This window comes from Oryctolagus cuniculus, chromosome 12, assembly GCF_964237555.1.
Source record: "Oryctolagus cuniculus chromosome 12, mOryCun1.1, whole genome shotgun sequence".
NCBI classification, from domain to species: Eukaryota; Metazoa; Chordata; class Mammalia; order Lagomorpha; family Leporidae; genus Oryctolagus; species Oryctolagus cuniculus.
The window spans coordinates 102,041,027-102,060,774 of record NC_091443.1 but is presented as its reverse complement, the minus strand read 5'-3'; the positions used below and the strand labels follow the sequence as shown (position 1 = coordinate 102,060,774).

The 19,748-nt window shown below is 47.5% G+C and overlaps 2 protein-coding genes across 2 annotated transcripts in view; one reads left to right on the top strand and one right to left on the bottom strand.

Annotated features, from left to right (window-relative positions):
• Positions 1-4,116: 4,116 nt before the first annotated feature.
• On the bottom strand, positions 4,117-6,495 carry LOC108175905 (uncharacterized). Its single transcript, XM_051834265.2, has 2 exons — positions 5,727-6,495; positions 4,117-5,337 (listed from the first exon to the last, which is right to left on the bottom strand). Exons 1-2 carry the CDS (start codon positions 6,244-6,246, stop codon positions 4,940-4,942), a joined length of 918 nt encoding a protein of 305 aa, XP_051690225.2. The 5' UTR covers positions 6,247-6,495; the 3' UTR covers positions 4,117-4,939.
• Positions 6,356-19,748, top strand: part of HDGFL3 (HDGF like 3) — a 53,861-nt gene continuing 40,468 nt past the window's right edge. Inside the window, exon 1 of the mRNA XM_008251043.3 lies at positions 6,356-6,668. Coding sequence (XP_008249265.2) covers positions 6,585-6,668 — 84 coding nt within the window. The 5' untranslated portion in view covers positions 6,356-6,584. The remainder of the gene's footprint in view (positions 6,669-19,748) is intronic.

Below are 19,748 nucleotides of genomic sequence, written 5' to 3'. Positions count from 1 at the left end.
AGTGCCAATGTAACACCACAAGTGGAAAATTCCATTCCGGATCTCAGAGTGAGTCACAGTCAAAGCACACAGAATTATTTAAAGTACTGTATAACATTACCTATAGGCTATGCACATAAGCGAGTATATGCAAAATATAAAAGAATCTCATGTTTAGACTTGGGCCCCCATTTCTAAGCGATCTCATTATTTATATGCAAAAATCCCCAAATCTGGAAAAATCCAAAATCTGAAACGCTTCAGAATCAAGCATTTCCGAGGAGGGATACTCAAACGCGGCCGCTGTGCCCTTGCTCATGACTCTGCAAGATGAGCACGGTTCAGGGAGACAGCCCGCTGTGTGCCACATGGTGCTGTCTACGGTAGCTTCACCAGGCTTGGAGGAGCCATGACGGCTTCACTCACATGCCTGACACCACTGCTGCCCCCACTTCTTCATTCTCCAGGACCTGTCTCGCTTCGTGAGCCCCACTCCCTCTCCACACCAGTTGAGTATTTACGATTCTTTACACGAAGGGTCAAGATTCCAAGAGGTGCTAGGCCTCTTCATGCTCAGCACCAGAATTTAGTAAAATACCATTTCCCCCACACCCTCCACCCCATAGAGATGATTAGAGGTGGATATCCTGGGGCTGGGGCTGTGACACATGCAGCAGGTTGAGCCTCCCTCTTCAGCACCAGCATCCACCCACTGCCTACCAGCTCCCTGCTTTCCTTTTTGCCTGGAAAAGCAGTGGAAGACGGCATAGGTCCTTGGGCCCCTGCACCCACGTGGGAGACCCAGAGGAGGCCCCTTGGCTCCTGGCCCATCCCCAGCTATTGCGGCCATTTGGGGAGTGAACCAGTGGATGGAAGACCTCTCTCTCTCTCTCTCTCTCTCTCTCTCTCTCTCCTCTCTTTGTAACTCTGCCTTTCAAAGAAATATATAAATCTTAAAGATTAAAAAAGAAAGATGGATATCCTAGCCTCTTTTTTATTTAGATTTATTTATTTATTTGAAAGTCAGAGTTACACAGAGATAGGAGAGGCAGAGAGAGAGAGAGAGATGTCTTCCATCCAATGGTTCACTCCCCAACTGGCCGCATGGCTGGAGCTACACTGATCTGAAGCCAGGAGCTTCTTCCAGGTTTCCCACGTGGATGCAGGGACCCAAGGACTTGGGCCATCTTCTACTGCTTTCCCAGGCCACAGCAGAGAGCTGGATCAGAAGTGGAGCAGCCGGGTCTCGAACCGGTGCCCATATGGAATGCAGGGACTACAGGCCAAGGCATTAACCTGCTGTGCCACAGCACCCCCCCCCCCACACACAACACTCCTTCATCTGGTTTTGATTCCTTCATCCTTCTCCTTACTCTCCACGGGCCCTAGACCTGGAGCAGCGAGTGGTGCACAGCAGTACTCAACAAACGTTTGTTCAATAAACAAGAACTACCTATTGACCTAATGTTCCCTTCAACAACACACACACCAATATTGGTATAATGTATAAAGCTAGCAAAACTAATAGAAAATTTTGCAAATTATAGAAACCTTTAGCATATTCTACAGCTTGAACCCTTCTTCACAGATAGCCAGTAGCTCATTAAGTTTACCCAGTTTGTTCCTCAGCCTGGGACGGAACAGTGAAGGGGTGAGAACCCCAACAACCTCAGTGCCATCGGCCTTTGGCCTCAGAGTCTCGGAAGGACACCCAGGAGCTGAAGCAAACCTCTCTTCCTTCCCTAGAGTCACAGTTCAAGAAGTCTCTGTTGAGACCATGACCAGGCCTCTGCAGGTGTTACTGGGGAGCTGCTTCTCTGTACAGTTGCTGCTGCTCCCCAGGCCTGCTCAGGCAATGCGGGCTGACCCCAGCCTCGGACCCCGACCCTCTCCCATCAAGGCCCCCATGTCTGCTGCTCCCCAGGCCTGCTCAGGCAATGCGGGCTGACCCCAGCCTCGGACCCCGACCCTCTCCCATCAAGGCCCCCATGTCTGCTGCTCCCCAGGCCTGCTCTGGCAATGCGGGCTGACCCCAGCCTCGGACCCCGACCCTCTCCCATCAAGGCCCCCATGTTGACTTCACGGTGCCTTTGGCCAAGAACTGCTCTCTCCTCCCACGCCAAGTTGGGAGCTCTCTCTTTCACCGCAAATAGTATTTTCCAGTTCTTTTGTCTCTCAAGGGGGTGTCAGTACCTTAACAGCCTTTTTTTTTTTTTTCAAGGAATGTGAGATCAGTCCCCCTGGGATTGGGCCAGAGGACATGAGAGAGAAGTCGAGTGGAACAAGTGGACGTGGACTCTGGTGGACTCTGATGTAAGGGCCAGGGAGCTCTCTTCCACCATGGTGTGTGTGTGTGTGTGTGTGTGTGAGTGTGTTGTGTGTGTGTGCGTGTGTCTGTGTGTGTGTTAGATTAATACCAACTTTTCCTGACTTCCTTTCCTCATTTTTTTATCTTATGATAGCAACATGACAAAGGTAATAGTATCAACTGATATTTAATGAGCACTTACTGTGCGCCAGGCACATTCTTTATAACCATCATTCCATGCACAAGGGGCAGTGACAGATTCAGGCAGCTGCAGCGTTATGTAATGGGTGGATCTGGGGGCAGAATTTGAGGGAACTGGTTTTATTAGGCATTGTATTAGGAAGCTGAGTCAAGATATGAAAGAGAAAGGTTAAAACAGAATCCAAGGCCGGCGCCACGGCTCAATAGGCTAATCCTCTGCCTCCAGTGCCAGCACCCCGGGTTCTAGTCCCGGTTGGGGCGCCAGATTCTGTCCGGTTGCTCCTCTTCCAGTCCAGCTCTCTGCTGTGGCCCGGGAGTGCAGTGGAGGATGGCCCAAGTGCTTGGGCCCTGCACCTGCATGGGAGACCAGGAGAAGCACCTGGCTCCTGGCTTCGGATCAGCACATTACGCTGGCCGCAGCTGCCATTGGGGGGTGAACCAACGGAAAAGGAAGACCTTTCTCTCTGTCTCTCTCTCTCTCACTGTCTACTCTGCCTGTAAAAAAAACAAAACAAACAAACAAAAAAAACCCAGAACCCAAGTCCACTAAAACAGGTGGATGTGTATGAGTGAGGAGAGGATGGCAAGAAGCCAAGGGCAAGGTAAAGTCTCAGCCCACAAGGATTTGAGGATGTTGAAATCAAAAGGGATCAGATCGAGTTGATATTATCACCATTTGTGAATGGATTTTCTCCCAAGTAGCAGAAGACTAAAATAAAATATATCAAGCTCTTTAATGGTCCTAAATGATATCTCTAGAGGGTTGCATATGACCTGTTAAATATTTGAATAGAGCACTGCTTGGAATGGCCACAGCATAACGCGGGGAACCTGTGTGAAAGCTCAGGACAGTGCTTTATCCCCCGCAGCCACGTGTCGACAAGGTGGTCTGCATCCAACCTGGCTGCAATGTCAGGCAGGCTCTCAGCCAGGGACATTAGGACACTCCTGATGCCCAGCCGGAAGGAGCCCATGCGGGGAGCCCACCTGGTGTGTTATTGAGTCTGGCGTGGTTAAGCATGGGAGTCCCACAAGTGATATGGGCTGAGCAGTCAGACTCAACTGAAAACATGAAACCAAAACCAAGACTGGGAGACATTTGCCCCTTTTCAAAATAACCAGACTCCATCCATCACCCACTTTGGCCTCCGTCTTCAACCACTTTATGGCCTGCTTGTTCTCATTACAAATGCAAAGTTCTGCTCCCTTTAAAAACCAGTCAAACAGCCACAACGGACCAACTCCCCCCACCCCCCAAACAGCCACAATGGACCAACTCTCCCCCTACACTTTCTCGCTACCCCTCTCCACAGCTAGCAATGAGTTGTGTGTACTTCCTGCGGCCACACTGCATTCTGCACTCACATCTCAAGCCTCTGTTCTCCCTCCAGCTTCTTCCTACTACCATTCAGTGAAAGATTCCAATGACTTCTCAGCCGTCACAGTCAATGGACCATTTCCTTCCATACCTGTCTTAACCTCCCTGCGGGGTGTGTGTGTGTGTGTGTGTGTGTGTATACACACATATCTGTGCACTTCCTTCCTTCAAGAAATGCTATACTATTCTGCCTGACTGTTAAACACTGGTGCTACCTGGCTCCAAATCTGGGCACTGCCTTTTCTCGGTCTGTACAACCTCCCCGGCAACCTCCACCAAAGTTTCAACCACCACTTGTGTTTTGGTATGACTCCAATCCCTATGTTCCGCCTTTATCACTTTCTCTAAACTACATTATTCAGCTGAACACTAGACATCTCTCTGGATGCCCACGGAAATCTCAACATATCCAAAACCACTCAAGAACTTGTTTCAGATCTTGCCCACTCTTTATGAATTCCCTCACTTTGCTGAGGGTCAAACTAGTCATCCTACTGCTTAAGTCAGAAACCAGGGACTCATTTTTGATCTCTCGTTCTTCCGTCCTACCTGCCACTCAACAAGTCGGACGCTCTGTCTTGGCCCTGTCTTCTCTCTCCTCGTGACAACCCCTCAGCCAGGATCTCACCTCCAGTCTCTTACCCTCGAATCCAGCTCTGCACTGGCCGCCAGGATAATCTATCTGATAATCATGTCTCTACTGTGCCTTCCAAAATTTCCTCTCTCGTTTCTCTCCTCTCCCTGGTACCCACCTGTGCCCACACAGGTTGGGTGGAACTGGCTTTGGACAGCTGGCCGCTCCGGCAGGTAATCAGAGGGATTTGGCTTTGACACAGAGGACCCAGGAACCATTCCACGGGCTCCTGCGTGGATCCTGACATGCCAGCTGCACACAGCAGACACCAGAACAGAGAGACAGCTCAGTGGACAACTAGTACAGCGAAAGGACTTAGATCAGCCTTTCCCAGTGGGAAAAGAGAAAGAGGTGAACCTGCCGAGTAGGTGAGGAAGGGGTCTTGAAACTTTGCAGCCCCCCAGTTTCGGAAGTCCAGCACTAAGGAACAAGACCAGAGTTAAAACACACAACCACACACACACACACACACACACACACACACACACACACACGATTCTCCAACGCAACAGAGGCAGGCGGTGCTGGGAAAAGAGTGTAGCTCCTGCAAAAGGGAGAGCAGACAGGGATGGGAGAGCCAGCCCAGATTATCCTTGGGCCAGGGTGCAGGCCACAGGAAGTCGGCTGCACCCAGGGGCCGGCCAGCTGACCTCTTAAAGCAGGCTGGAGGTTGATGCAGCCAGACTCTAAGACTTTTTTGCGTCATTTTATTTACTCCTCTGAAACGAAGAGGGTGTTGGGCGGCGTCTCTCTCCCAAAATGTCTTTGAAAACAGCCTGTTAGGAAGCTCAGAGTAGAAGAGTGGTCCGTGCTCAGCTTGTTCCAAGGCTTCAGGCCCTGTAGGCACAGACCCCCACAACCACATGGTCACATGCCAATTTCAGAAACGGTGTCCCAAATACCGCCAGGAGTGGAGGAAGTAAGTGACCTCCCAGAGTGAGACCGTCCGCAAAAGCAGCAGGTCTATGCAACCCCAACCCAGAGAAACAGGACCGCTCCCGGACTCTGGCCTCATGCAGAACGATCCAGGTTCGAATCCCGGCTGTGCCACCGGGGGCAAATGCGACATCCTCCAGTGGCTCCCAGGTAAAGCGCCTGTCCCCAGGTGGGTCCCTCGGCACTGCTAAGGGCAGGTCCTGGGGGGGCCAAGAATCCAACAAGGTCGCGGACTCCGGGGGCGGTGGGTCTCCTCGCGTGGCCCGGAGCGCCTTTGTCCCCCCACTCACCAGAGAGCACCGCAGAGCTGGCCGGCCCGGGGGGCGCCGGGGCCGGGGGTCGAGTTGGCGGGAGGTGGGCGTGGGGCGCACGGTGGGAGCGCCCCCCAAGGTGGCGCGGCCGGGCGGGGTGGGGGGCGGCCGGGTGGTGATTGGCTGGGCTGAGGCAGGCAGCTCCCGGCCAAGAACAAAAGAGAGCAAGCGGCGGGCGTCCTCGGAGTAGGCTCTCCCGCCCGTCGCGGGCTTCGTTCCTGGGGGAGGACGCACCCATCGCCCGCCCGCCCGCCCGCCGAGCAGCCGGGCTGGCGCGCTCGGTTTCTCCGCGAAAACCGGCCGTGCACCTAGGAATTAACCGGCCGGCGCGGGAGGGGAGGGGAGCGGGAAGCGGGGCGGGGGGGATGCTGAGCGCGCGCGAGAACAATAATAAGATCGTGTTTGCGGTCGCTGCCCGAGGAGGAATTCGGAGGAGGCGCGAGGCCCGGCGCGAGCGCCGCGCCTGGGAGCCCGGGAGAGAGGCCGGTGGCGGCGGCATGAGGCAGGCGACGCGGCGCCTGTGAGCAGCGCGCGGCGGCGGCGGCGGCGGCGGCGGGGACCTCGGCGCGGCCGGACGCGGGCGAGCGCCGAGCGGCCGGGGGGCTCCCCTCCCCCGCTGCCGGGCCGTGATTTGCCGGGCCTGCTGCGCCCCCCGCCCACCCTTCGCCTCAGCGGCCGCCTCGCCGCTTCCCCTCGTCGGAGCGGCCGCTCGTCCGCCCGGCTCGAGGCCCGCGGGGAGCGCGGCGCAGTCCGTCGGCCCGCGGCGGGTGGGGGGGTGGGCGGCCTCCCGGCATCTTCGCGGCGACCAAGGACGACCGGGAAAGGGGAGCGGCCGGGATGGCGCGTCCGCGGCCCCGCGAGTACAAAGCGGGCGACCTGGTGTTCGCCAAGATGAAGGGCTACCCGCACTGGCCGGCCCGGGTGAGTACGGCGGCGGCGGCGGCGGCGGCGCGCGAGCCCGCCCGCCCACCATTTTCCCCTTCATGATGGCGCGCCCGCCCCCTTTCCCCATCGCCTCGGCCCGGAGCCCGGCCGCGGCGACAGGGCTCGCGGCTCGGGCGGCGCTGCGCACGGCAGACAGACGGGGTCGCGGCCGCCGAAGGCGAGGGCTCCGGGGCCGGGGGCCGCGCCCGCGCCCGCCAGGGCGGCCATCCCTGCCGCCCACTTCCGAAGGCGGGTCCGGCCCCCGCAGGCCCGACGCCGCCTGCTTCCCGGGTCGCCGCCGCTTGCTCGGGGGCCTGGGGCGGAGGCGTGGGCTCCGGCGGGGTCGTGGGCGGACCCGGGCGGACGTCGGGGCAGCTTGGCCCGCGGCCTGGACAGGGGCAGTGGTCACCCGGAGGCCGGCGGGAGCCGCTTGGCAGCCGTTGCCCAGCCCCTCGCCGCATCCTTCGCCTTCCAGACTTGTTGAGTTCTCCCTGGGCGCGATTCCGGGTGCCCCGCCTGCCCTATCATTGTCCTGGGTGCGTGCCCCCTCGTTCCTGGAAACCGACCCCCGAAAGCCGAGGGCTCGCAGCCTGCCGCCGACCGCTGGGTCCAGCCCCGCTTCTGGTGCCTTTTCACCTCCATGTTTGTTTTAGATCGGAATCCCAAAGCTTGTTCTTGGCCTCCCGCTGCACTCCACAATAGCTCGCTCGCTCTTCCTAGGTAGCAGAGGTTGTCGCGGGGCTGTTTTCTCTCGAAAGCATCTGCCTGTCTTGCCCAGCGTTCAGAATGTCTTCTTAGGCCCTCGGAGTGACGGAGAAGGCACTCACAACACTGCCATGTGTGCTTTGTGTTTTAAAATGACTCCCTCTTATTCTGCACGTTCTAATAGTTGGCAGTCGGTTGCTTGAAATAAGAGAGAGGACGGGAAGAAGTCGGGCGTGCAGTCGCCGCATCTTGGAGGCGATATTGGCATCTGTGCCGAACAGAAATAGGCATGGGAGAAATTTGGCATGAACAGGCTGAGAGCTTTGAGATGCTACCCTGTAGTGAAGCGAGAGATCCAGACCAAGGAGGGGAAAATACCCCCCATTCACAAAAGGAAGTGACATCATGAGTGGCCAGACTGGAAGTTGAGGGCATGGAGGGACATAATCACTTTGTGTGTGTTTGTTTGTTTGTTTAATTTGGTTTGGCCTGATTGTAACATAGCAAGAACCCTGGGCCGGGAATTGGGGGAACTGCTGTCTGGTTCATGCTGGCTTGTGGACTAACCTCTTCAACTGTCTGCATATCCGTGTCTGCAACTAGAGAGTAACCCTCTAGAATCCCTTCCAACACCAGCAACCTCAGATGTTACGAGGAGGGGCACAGTCTCATTCAGGCTCCATTACACCGTGAAAATAACTTCTCCACATCTAACTGTAGGTCCTCAAGTTAGGCAGAGTCTTCGAGTTAGCCTAACTGGGTGTTTTTCCAGCTGTAGTACCGTATTGCTTAAAAGGGGGCAAGATTTGTGAATCCCGGAGTCCCTTAGAGAATCCTTGAATATATTTGTCAAGGAAGAAATAAACAGCTTTAGTGCCTATATGTATATCCTTGATCAAAAATAAAGATTATCTCCAGTTGGTCATTTCTTCATAATACATCAGCTTTCTTTTGTCGTGTCTTTGAAAAATATCTTCTGAGAGTCAAAAAGGAAGCAGACTTAACATTTCATGACTGTGTTGCTGGTACAGGTTGGCCACCTGTAGTTGTTTGTCAAACAGAAAAGTGCTACAGAAGTGGTCCTAGTTGTATGTCAAATTGTGCTTGAGATTCCTGGAAGTTATAATTCCAAACCAAAGTAAAGTGGAAAATAAAACAAGGGAAGGGAAGGACCTAAGACTCTTTAAAGAAACAGACAAACTAAAAGCATCCTAGTGAGTGGCACGGTACAGTTTGCAAGGAAACGTGACCCTTAGGAAGAGAACAGTACATGAGCCCCTGCCCTTGATCGCAGCTCCGTATGCTTCTTGTATGTTCTCGTTTTCATCCCGAGTCCGTGAGGCATTTCCCCTGTTATATATCTACTTCTGGCTTAATAGATGATCACGTTCTAAAAAAACTAACTGGAAAAAAAAAAATCCCACCTAATCAGACTGGAAGTACTGTCGCTTTGCTATGAAGGGCACTTACTTATGAGGGGGTTAGATTCTGTATGGCCCCAGAGAATCAAGATGAGGAAGAAAAGCACAGGGGCCCAGATTTCCGTTGATGCTGTGAGGAGGAGCTTTCTAACAGCGGTCAGAGCTGGTCGGACCACGCCAGACTGGAGAAGGAGCTCCAGCTGCCGGGAAGACGGGTGCGAGGCAGCGCCTTGTGAGCCACGTGGGGCAAGGGGCATCAGAGATGGAACACGTGGAGCTCAGCTCGGCTGGGCCTCACACCGTGCGCCCTTTGTGTGTTCTGTAATCTTTATACATTCCGGGTTACTGGTCTGTATTGCAGGGGCGGTTCCCTCCTCACAGATCTCAACCACAGTCTTCTCCCCTTAAACTCAGGTTCACTTCCCATGGTTTCAGTTAGCTGTGGTCAACTGAAGCCCGAAAATACAGTAGAGTCAGGTGTTTTGAGTGACTTCATTCATACAACCTTTATTATAGTATATTGTTACTGTCTATTTTATTACTAGTGAGTGTTAATCTCTTACTGTGCCTAACTTATAAATTAAACTTTATAATAGGTACATATGTACAGGAAAAACAGTTTCATGTCATGTTGGGACTGTGTGCTCTCCAGCATCCATGGTGGGGCCGGGGTGGGGGGGACTTGGAATATCTTCTCTGAAGATCAGGGGGGACTTCTATTTCTTAAAGCACCACAGAGTGGTACTTGAATGTTCCTACCATTTTCCATAGTGAATTTGTAACTCTCCCTTGTGTCATTGCACTATTTTTCATCGTTAGAATTTCAGTTATCAACTCGAGTTTTCCAATATTTTATGAAAAGTTTCAGAATTGTACAGTGAACTCCCGTATGTCTACCACCCAGATTGTACATTTGTCCTCCCCTTGTCCTATCACGTATCAGTTCTTAACATCCGTTTCTTTTTCCAAACAATTGTCCATCTTGGTTTAAAGCATTTTGAAGTAAGTTACATATGGCACTAAAATTTGCTCCTGGACACTTCAATATGTATGTCATGAACTACAAGTAAATGTTTTTCTTTTGAGGTAAAATTTACATAGAATGAGACATACTTATCTTAAAGGTACCATTCACTAAATTTGCCTGATGTATGCATTGGAATAACACCCATCCCTATTAAGGTATAGGACAGTACCAATACTTGGGCAGGTCCTCTCCTGCCTCTTCTGCATGAATTCCATCGCCAACCCCCACCACCCCCATGTGGTATTTTAACATTAAATAGCAACTGGCTTCTTCTAATGGAGTGTACTTTACTATGTATGACTTTAAAAATTAGAAATTCACCTATGCCAAAGGATTAGCTAGCTTAATTCTAAAAACTGATACATAAAACAGAGCCTCTGAACTCTTGAATGTAAACACTGTTGGTTAAAAAAAAAAAAACAAACCACATCCCTAGTGTATGTAAATTTACTTTAAAATTTACACCCATGTACTTTGTACTGCTATTATATACATTATACACTATGAAACAAACACATAAAACTGAGATAACAGCTGTTATACCCAATATTTCATGTTTTAAATTTTTTATTGGCAAAATATCATTAACAGTGATAGATTAAGTCCATATTTTAAACATTCTTAATTTTTTAATATTTGTTTGTCATATCTGACTAGATAGATGGTCACAAGGTTTATCTGCTATTACAGTTTTCTAGAAAAGAAGTGTCTAACTCAGCCATTTTCTTGTTGCTTGCACATAGGTTATCAGTATTGTCTTTGTAGGACTCTCTTTAGTGGCTTGTCTATTTGGTGAGAGCTAGTTGAATTAGAAGTCAATATTCCATGATTCTTCTCAACCAGGCATGGGCATGCACAAGTGGCAGTTAATCACAATGATCCCAAAGTGAATAAGTGATAGAACCAAGTGAAGAAGAGCACTAATGTCAATTTGTGTTAGTACAATTTACCTTTTGGCAAAAAGAATAAGAAACTAAAATAGAAACTCTACTATTTTCTTTCCACACCCCGTAAAAATCATCTTATGTATCTCCTGAGATTTGTGAGCACATTGTTTATGTTATTTCTACTCTAAAAGATGAAAAACAAACAAAAAATACAAAAAGCCTCGAAACTTGTACTTCAACTAAAGAGCTTTTTAAAATTTAAAGGCTTTCATATCAGAACTCTGAAACATTGCTGGTAAGAGAGTACATTGGTAGAATCATTTTAGAAAACTGGCCTAATCTACTTGTGACCCAGCAGTCTGCATATACATAGGCAGAAACCCAAGTGAAATGAACGCTTATGTCCACCAAAACACTAGGGTAAGAATGCCCATAAGTAGCAGCTTTATTCATAACAGAAGACTGGAAACAACCCAAATGTCCATCAGCAGAATGAATAAACACATTTGTAATATCTTTGTATAGTGGAGTACTACTTGGCATTAAAAAGGAACAACGTTCAGATGCCCACAAAAACATGGATGAATCTCAGAATTGTAAGGTTGAGTGACACAAGCTAATACATGCTATGTGATTCCATTTGTGTGATATTTAAAAACAAGCAAAACCAATCGTTGGTGATGAGTTTGCAGCAGGCAGAGGGAAGTCGCTGGCTAGGAGGAGGCCCTGGGAATGTGTCTTGATTTGGGTGGTGGCTACATGGGTGTGTGCATCTGTAAACCTTTATCAAGGTGCACATTTAAGATCTGTGCTCTGTGCGCTGTGCTTCTCTTTTACAAGCACGTTTTGTCTGAGGTAGAAGAAAGAAGAATCTAATACTGCAAGATTCTACATGGATTAAATTTCACCATTTTTAGCTTTGAGTGAGTTTTTCCCCCGTTCAGTCTTCAGCCCTACCAAGTTGTATGTTCCTTTTCCCTGTTGTGTATTTTAGAAATTTTATTTACTACTTCCACATTTTATCTTTAGGTTTTTGTTTGTTTGTTTTTCCCGACAGGCAGAGTGGACAGTGAGAGAGAGAGAGACAGAGAGAAAGGTCTTCCTTCGCCGTTGGTTCACCCTCTAATGGCTGCCGCGGCCTGCGCACTGCAGCTGGCGCACCGCGCTGATCCAAAGGCAGGAGCCAGGTGCTTCTCCTGGTCTCCCATGGGGTGTAGGGCCCAAGCACTTGGGCCATCCTCCACTGCACTCCCTGGCCATAGCAGAGAGCTGGCCCAGAAGAGGGGCAACCGGGACAGAATCCGGCGCCCTGACCGGGACTAGAACCCGGTGTGCCGGCGCCGCTAGGCGGAGGATTAGCCTGTTGAGCCACGGCGCCGGCCAGGCTTCTTTTTAGTTCTGGTTTTAGCCTCTGTCTTATTTGTTTCCCACACTAGGGTCTTCCTATTCCTTTCTTACTAAATCACTAGCTCTCAACCTCTTACTTGATAAAACGAAAGAAATAAAGCATTTAATCTTGCTGTTCTAGACTGCTTGAAGAGTTGCCCTCTACTGAACTTTTGTTGCTCACCCACCTACTTTATGTAAAGTACAGTACATGGTGTAAGTTTTTTACTTTCCTACCCATAAATTAAAATTCCAACAGTTGGGCCCACGTTGTGGCACAGTGGGTTAAGCCATAGCCTATACCATAGGAGGATCCCACATCGCAACACTGGTTCGTGTCCCGGCTTCTCTGCTTCTTCCCCTCCCCCCCCCCCAAGATTTAGTTATTTATTTGAAAGTCAAAGTTACTCAGAGAGAGAGAGAGAGAGGTCTTCCATCTGCTGGTTCACTCCTCAGTTGGCCACTGGAGCTGCGCCAATCTGAAGCCAGGAACCAGGAACTTCTTCCCAGTCTCCCACATGGATGCAGGGGCCCAAAGACTTGGGCCATCTTCTACTGCTTTCCCAGGACATAGCAGGGAGCTGGATCAGAAGTAGAGCAGCTGGGACTTCAACCGGCACCCATATGGGATGCTGGCACTCCAAGCGATGGCTTTACCCACTACACCACTGTGCCTATTTTAGCCTGAGTCCAGAGAAATCCATCAGTAGTTGAGTCCTCAGGTAATATGGCACAAGCTCATGCAGCTTTTTCCCCAGGGACTATGTTGACTTTGCCAAGGAACTAGCAGATTGTCATGTTTTCTTCTACTTAAATTGGGAGCAGATGGGCAATTTAAATCTCAATACCAATAAGTACAATTTTAATGCTCCCATTTCAGTCACATAAATCTGTATTCCTTGGTGATTATTGGAATGCCATAGTGATTATTGTTTCCCCATGACTTGGGAAATATTATTAATTCTCTGCAGACTTCCACTGTAAGGGTTGTATTTGTTCTTTTGGAAAATGACTGATGGTTTAAAATCATGTACAACTTTATTGAAAATATCTGTTAGCATTAGAAAAGCATTATAAGCTAATGAGGATAGTAAACATGATAGGTGAGGAGTCCAAGTATTTTTACTTATTAAAGAGTGTTTTCTACCTCAGAAAAGTCTCCAGGTGTTAAGTGAGACTCCAGTGCACTTGTTGCGGTCATTAGTCCATAGGAAAAAGACTTCCTTATCACTCCCAGCAGCGCTGCAGGAAGCATGGTCTGCTGACTGTTACCTGTCAGTAATGAAATAGGTACAGAAATTGAGAACAGGCTTAGAAACATTTTGGGCAATTGCTAGAGTAACTTTATGTTTCTAATTCTAATTGGAAAACTGAGGCTTGTATTTTATATATGTATTTTATTTTTAATAGCTTATTCTTATTATATTTTATAAAAACATCAGTTTGCAGTAATTTACAAAAAGCTAATCCTTCACCACAGATAGGGCTGTAGTAGCGCTGACCATTAAGAACCCTTCAAGGCCAGTAGTGGTCCTTAACCCTAAACAATGTGCTGGTAGTGCGAACTGTTTAGAATGTTGTCAAGATTTAACAAGAAGAATATATTTTAAGTGATTTTTTTTTGGATTTATGTATTTGAAAGGCAGAATGACACAGAGAGAGAGACAGAAAGAGATACCCCAAATGGCCACAACAGCTAGGATTGGGGCAAATCATAGCCAGGAGTCTGGAATTCAGTCTGGGTCTCCCACATGAGTGGCAGGGGCCCAAGTGTCTGAGGCATCTTCCTCTGTTTTCCCAGGCTCATTAGCAGGGAGCTGAACTGGAAGTGGAGCAGCCAGGACTCAAACTGGGACTCATATGGGGGTGCTGGGTGAGGCAGATGGCAGCTTAACCCACCACACCACAGCACTGGCCCCTTAAACATTTTTTAATGGCAGTGAATATACTTCTGTAACAATATTTGTAGCAGCTATGTGGTAATGATATAGACCTATTTATTATAATATAATATATAATACATATATATAATATGATATGATATATACCTATTTATTATAAATTACAACCATTTTCTATTAGGACATTTAAAATAATTTTCAGTTTTTAACTATAAAACAAGACTCAGAAACATTCTTTTTGTTAAATCACTGGTTATTTCCCTAGGAAAAACCTCTACATACAATATTTCTGAGTCAGGGGGTATGTGCATATCTTGGAGTTTTGGACTTACGTTGCCAAATTGCCTTTCATAAAATTTTGAATGTCTGACACACTCATTAACAGAATAAGAGAATGCCTGTTCTTTTACATAGTTACTTAAAGTATATGGTTCAGAATTTTTAAAGTTTTTGACAATTGAATAAATACAAATACTTAACTGAATTTCTTTACCTACAAGTTAGGTTGAGCCTAGATAAAAAGATAGATCACATGAGAATATATCAACTCATAGGTTGTACATATGTCTTGGTTACAAGTTAGGGTAAATATATATAGCACTATTGTGAGACATATTATTCCCAACACTTAAGTGAAGAAATTAACCCAGGATCACACAGTAACAAATGTCTTGACCCATTTCTGCTAAGAATGTCACGAGAACATAAGAAATGTGGCATTAGGTTAGGTGAAGGGACTAGAGAGGCATTTGACAGTTTGTAAGAACACCATGTGTGTGGTACCTGAAAGTAGCTATGAAGTTGGTCACCTTAGAGAAGATTTATTGTAGTAGATTATCTCTCTAGCCTGTATCTCTTTGAAAGCACCTCTATACAAGGAAGTTTATAAATAAATAAAATGTTAATTATGCTGGTAGAGAAAGCAGAGAACCAGGAGCATTAACTCTGAAGACAGAGTATGGTGTTGGCTTACACACAGCTTCCCTAGCCTTTACATGTGAGAGAATCTGTTTACTTTGAACATCAGGTAGGATAATTGGGAAAGCTACTGGCTCAGTGGAGCCTGGAAGCTAAATCTTCAGAACAGCTACTAGCTAGTGGAGATTTTTGCCCATTTACCATCTTCCCTGTTCTGATAATGTTTCCATATGTTATTTTACTGTCATTTATACAGGTAAATCTTTCAGGTGCTGAAAATAAAGATAGTAAATTAATTTTTCTGTCATATCTTTTTCTTGCCTCAATGGGAATTTTTATTGCAGTTAGCCTTGTAAATAACCATCTGTATAATTACAAGGGATCATATAGAAGTTAAAAAAAAAAAAAAAGAAGTACTGGAGGCCAGTGTTGTGACTCAGTGGGTTAAGCCACTGCCTGCAACACTGGCCTCCACATAAGCACCAGTTCAAGTCCCAGCTGCTCCGCTTCCCATCAAGCTTGGGAAAGCAGTGGAAGATAGCTGTACTGCTTGGGCTCCTGCCACCCACATGGGAGACTCAGATGGAGTTAGGCTCCTGCCTTCGGCAGGATCCAGCCCTGGCCATTGTGGCCATTTTGAGAGTGAGCCCAGGAGTGGAAGATCTTTATGTCTGTCCTTATGTGTATAATTCTGCCTAATAAAAAAAATCATTTTTTAAAAAATAGTAATAATACATGGGCCGATGCTGTGGCTTATTGGGCAAAGCCACCGCCTGCAGTGCCGGCATCCCATATGGGCGCCAGTTCAAGTCCTGGCTGCTCCACTCCCCATCCAGCTCTCTGCAATGGCCTGGGAAAGCAGTAGAAAATGGCCCAAGTCGTTGGGCCTCTGCACCTGCGTTGGAGACCCGGGAATGGCTTCTGGCTCCTGGCTCCTGGCTTCAGATCAGTGCAGCTCTGGCTCTGCCTCTCCTTCTCTCTGTGTAACTCTTTCAAGTAAAAAATCTAAAAAAAAAAAAAAAAAAAAAAAAAAAAAGTACATATCAGGGGCCAACACTGTGGCGTACTGGGTAAAGCCACTGCCTGCAGTGCCAGCATCACGTATGGGTGCCAGTTCAAGTCCTAGCTGCTCCACTTCTGATCCAGCTCTCTGCTGTGTCCTGGGATAGCAGTGGAAGATGTCCCAAGTCCTTGGGCCCCTGCACCTGCATGAGAGACTTGGAAGAAGCTCCTGGCTTCCAAATGGCGCAGCTCTAGCCATTTGGGGAGTAAACCAGCAGATGGAAGACTCTCTCTCTCTCTCTGCCTCTGTAACTCTGCCTTTCAAATAAAATAAATAAATCTTTTAAAATAAAGTACTAATACAAAAAATAATATCATGTCTGCTGAACTCAAGTCTTCAGAAAGACTTCTTCCAGATTTCTGAGGACGTCTTGCAACATAAGAATCAAGAACTAGGCTAGAATTCAAAAGACAGGCACCTCATTTTGCCATTGTCTTCGTTTCTTAGATTGGGCATCATTTTTATCACAACTTCTTTGTAAAATAGGATGAGAATTTCTTACTTTGTTTTTTTTTTCCTAGAGATTCAGTGTTAAAATGTACACGAAAGAACTCTGCTAATTAATTACCAAATGATTACCTTCCAGGAATGCTAAAATTGTTAATACCATGCAAGAAATCTAGTAGTCCTGGTAAATGCTTCTGTGGCTTGGCAAGTAAGCTTTTCAGCAGTTTCCTGTGGCTCTGGGCTTGTGGGAACTTCCGATTGTCACCCCTCCTTCAGGTTCCTGAGCGTGGTGAGCCATTTACTTCTAGAGGTTCCACATAGCCTTAGTCTGTGGGGACCAGACAAACTAACTATGCTGTCCTACTGAAAGAGCCTGTCAGTAAACTGCTCTGCCCATTTGATCAGGGAGACTCAAGCCTTTGAGCAGACTCTCTGATTAGAGAGTCTGGAAGGCTCCCGAGAAGTGGAGGTGTCCAGTTTTCAAAAGACAGGAGTCAGTGGTAGGGAGCAAGCTTGCCTCCACAGGGACCGGAAAATTCTGATAACATGGCCGTAACCTCTGAGTTTCTGTTGCAAAATATGTTTAAGATGAGAATGGTTTAAGTGATAGGTTTGGTAGTAGTTAGCACATATAAAATGAGTTTCATAGAAGATTCAAAAATTTTTTATGTAGGCAGGGTGTCAGAAAATAAACTCACAGCTTTAGATCTGTATGTCCTTTTTCTTTGACACTGAAGTAGAACCTTTGTACTAATTACATCTGTAATTTTGAAGGACATGCATATTCAGAGGGAGCAGTAGTATAAATTCTGACTTAATTTTCTTAGAGTTAACATGTTGAATGGATTGAAAATAATTTTCCTCTGGACCTCTGGCCTTCAAAATGAGACCAACTATTTTAAAACAAGGTAAATTTCTTCTTCCTGGGGCTTCTACATGAAGATTAAGGCAGTGATTATGAAAAAAATATTTGGGCTTCAGAAATGAGTGATTGTTGATTGACTCTGAGGTAGTGTAGTGGCTTTCACACTTTTTTTTTTAAATGTAACCCACTGTAAGAAATAAATATTCATTACCATCCCAGTCTGCTCACACTTGCACACACACCAGAACATTTTTTCACCAAATTGTACTGCCTATATGTGATGCATTTTGGTATTTCATTTTGTGTAAATCAAGTTGCAACCCATTCAATCAATTTTATTACCTACAATTTGAAAAGCACTGATTACGTCTGTTAGGCCAAAGGGCATATACTCCATGTGAGTTGTATGCTTAGAAAACACAGTAGTTGGGCTTCCGAGGTGATGATGAGTTGTTAGCAGTCCTGAGCTTGTAATTCTGCTGTAGTCACAGTCTTACATGAAGGTCACATGGGCATTAGAATGAACATGCTGCTGTGTTTGGTCTTTAATCATCCAAGCTGATATTTCTCCCGATCTCAAAGGCTGTGTATACAGATCAGACATCTCTATTCTCATCTTCCTTCCGATCCTCAGACTACAAATAACAGGGACTACATTGGCCAACTACCCCGTTATATACACTGTTTAACCAAAGTGTTCTGGCTGATAATACTGCAACTCTGGGGTTTTCCTGGGTTTGTGGGACTAGACTGTGTCTGTGTCAGGCCATCTTGACCAAGAGAATAACTGGGGTTTAGTTAAGTTCGGGCGACATATTTAGGGCAGGTTTGTGGCACCCTCTGAAGTTGAAGTAAAGTCTTTGGGACTAACATATTTCTAATGTTCTGTATTTCCTTTTTTTAAGATTTATTTATTTATTTGAAAGAGTTACACAGAGAAAAGAGAGGCAGAGAGAGAGAGAGGGAGGTCCTCCATCCACTGGGTCACTCAACTGGCCACCATGGCTGGAGCTGCGCCAATCCGAAGCCAGGAGCCAGGAGTATCCTCCAGGTCTCCCACGTGGGTGCAGAGGCCCAAGTACCCGGGCCATCCTCCACTGCCCTCCCAGGCCACAGCAGAGAGCTGGATTGGAAGTGGAGCAGCCGGGTCTCGAACCGGCACCCAAATGGGATGCCAGTGCTTCAGGTCAGGGTGTCAACCTGCTGCGCCACAGTGCGGGCCCCCCTGTATTTCCTTTTTAATCACTTTGTCAAACCAAAAAGATTTCCTTGCTGCTGTTACGTACAGTCTCAGTAGAAAGAGCCCAGTACTGATGAAGGCATTCTTCAATTTCTGAAAGTAACAGTAGGCACAATTTTATATCGCTTCTGGCCAAATGACTCAGAGTAAGTATATTTCTATCAGGAAATAGCCCTGCTATCCTTATTGCAATATCTTGGAACAAAAGAAGGGAGGTGAAGTTAATTTTGTGTTGTGACAAGTGTTTCAGAGCTCCGATTGTTCTCCAGGTCAGCCTTTTGTGGCGATGCTGGTTTATCGTCCCTGTCTCGTGCTATGCAGGGCAGCAGGGAAAAGACCAGGTCTTTGATGGAGTTATGAAACATGATGCTCCCCATTCTTCATTTTTAACAGGTTCTTTGAGGCAAAGATTTATTTAGCTATAAAGGATCAGGTGGCCAGAACAAATGTGTCCCTTGCTTTTTGATTGTAAAAGCAAATTACAAAAGTAGAGCAACCTAACAAGAGTGGGTGGTTGAAATGGTTTGTTGGTTGTGATTGAAAGCTCCTCCCTTGCTCCACTGCTGCTCAGCAGCACTGAGAAGCCCTTTCCTGGCTTTATTCCACCAGGCGTGGTAACTGGAGCAGTTCTCCCTCTAGTCTCCGGGCTCCTTTCTACTTGGACACATTCACGCTGCCTCCCCTTCCTGGGTCCCTCTTGCAGTCTGCCTCTTCAGCCCCGGCACAGCTCTGTGCACTGGAGCGACTCCAGGCTTCCTCAACACTGCTCATCTATCCTTTGGCTTGTCCTGGGTCAGCACTCCCTACTCTCTTCACAGGTACTTACGACTCTCTTCCATCTCCTTTCCCCTCATTTGTAGCAAAATTTTATCTTCAAACTTGATAGAATAGATGCCAACAGGTTTGAATTACAACTTCCCATCCTTTGCTTATAAATGAGAATCTCCCTCCTTCCCGGCCCTTCCTCTTTCCTCCCCCAGCCCCCTCTCTGCTTTTTTTTTTTTTTCTTTCTTTCTTCTGGCTGTAGAAGGGTACTTGAGAAAGTTCATGTTGCTAGGGATAGAGAAGTGGCCTAAACAAAGGCTTTGTTCTCACATAATTTAGGTTGTCAGCCTCTTCCCTCCCACTAGCTCTTCTTCTTCAGATTGGAAATGATGTCTTACCTTTCAGATGCTGCTCTCTCTGCTTCCCGTGGTAGCCGGGCTCCAAAGAACTGG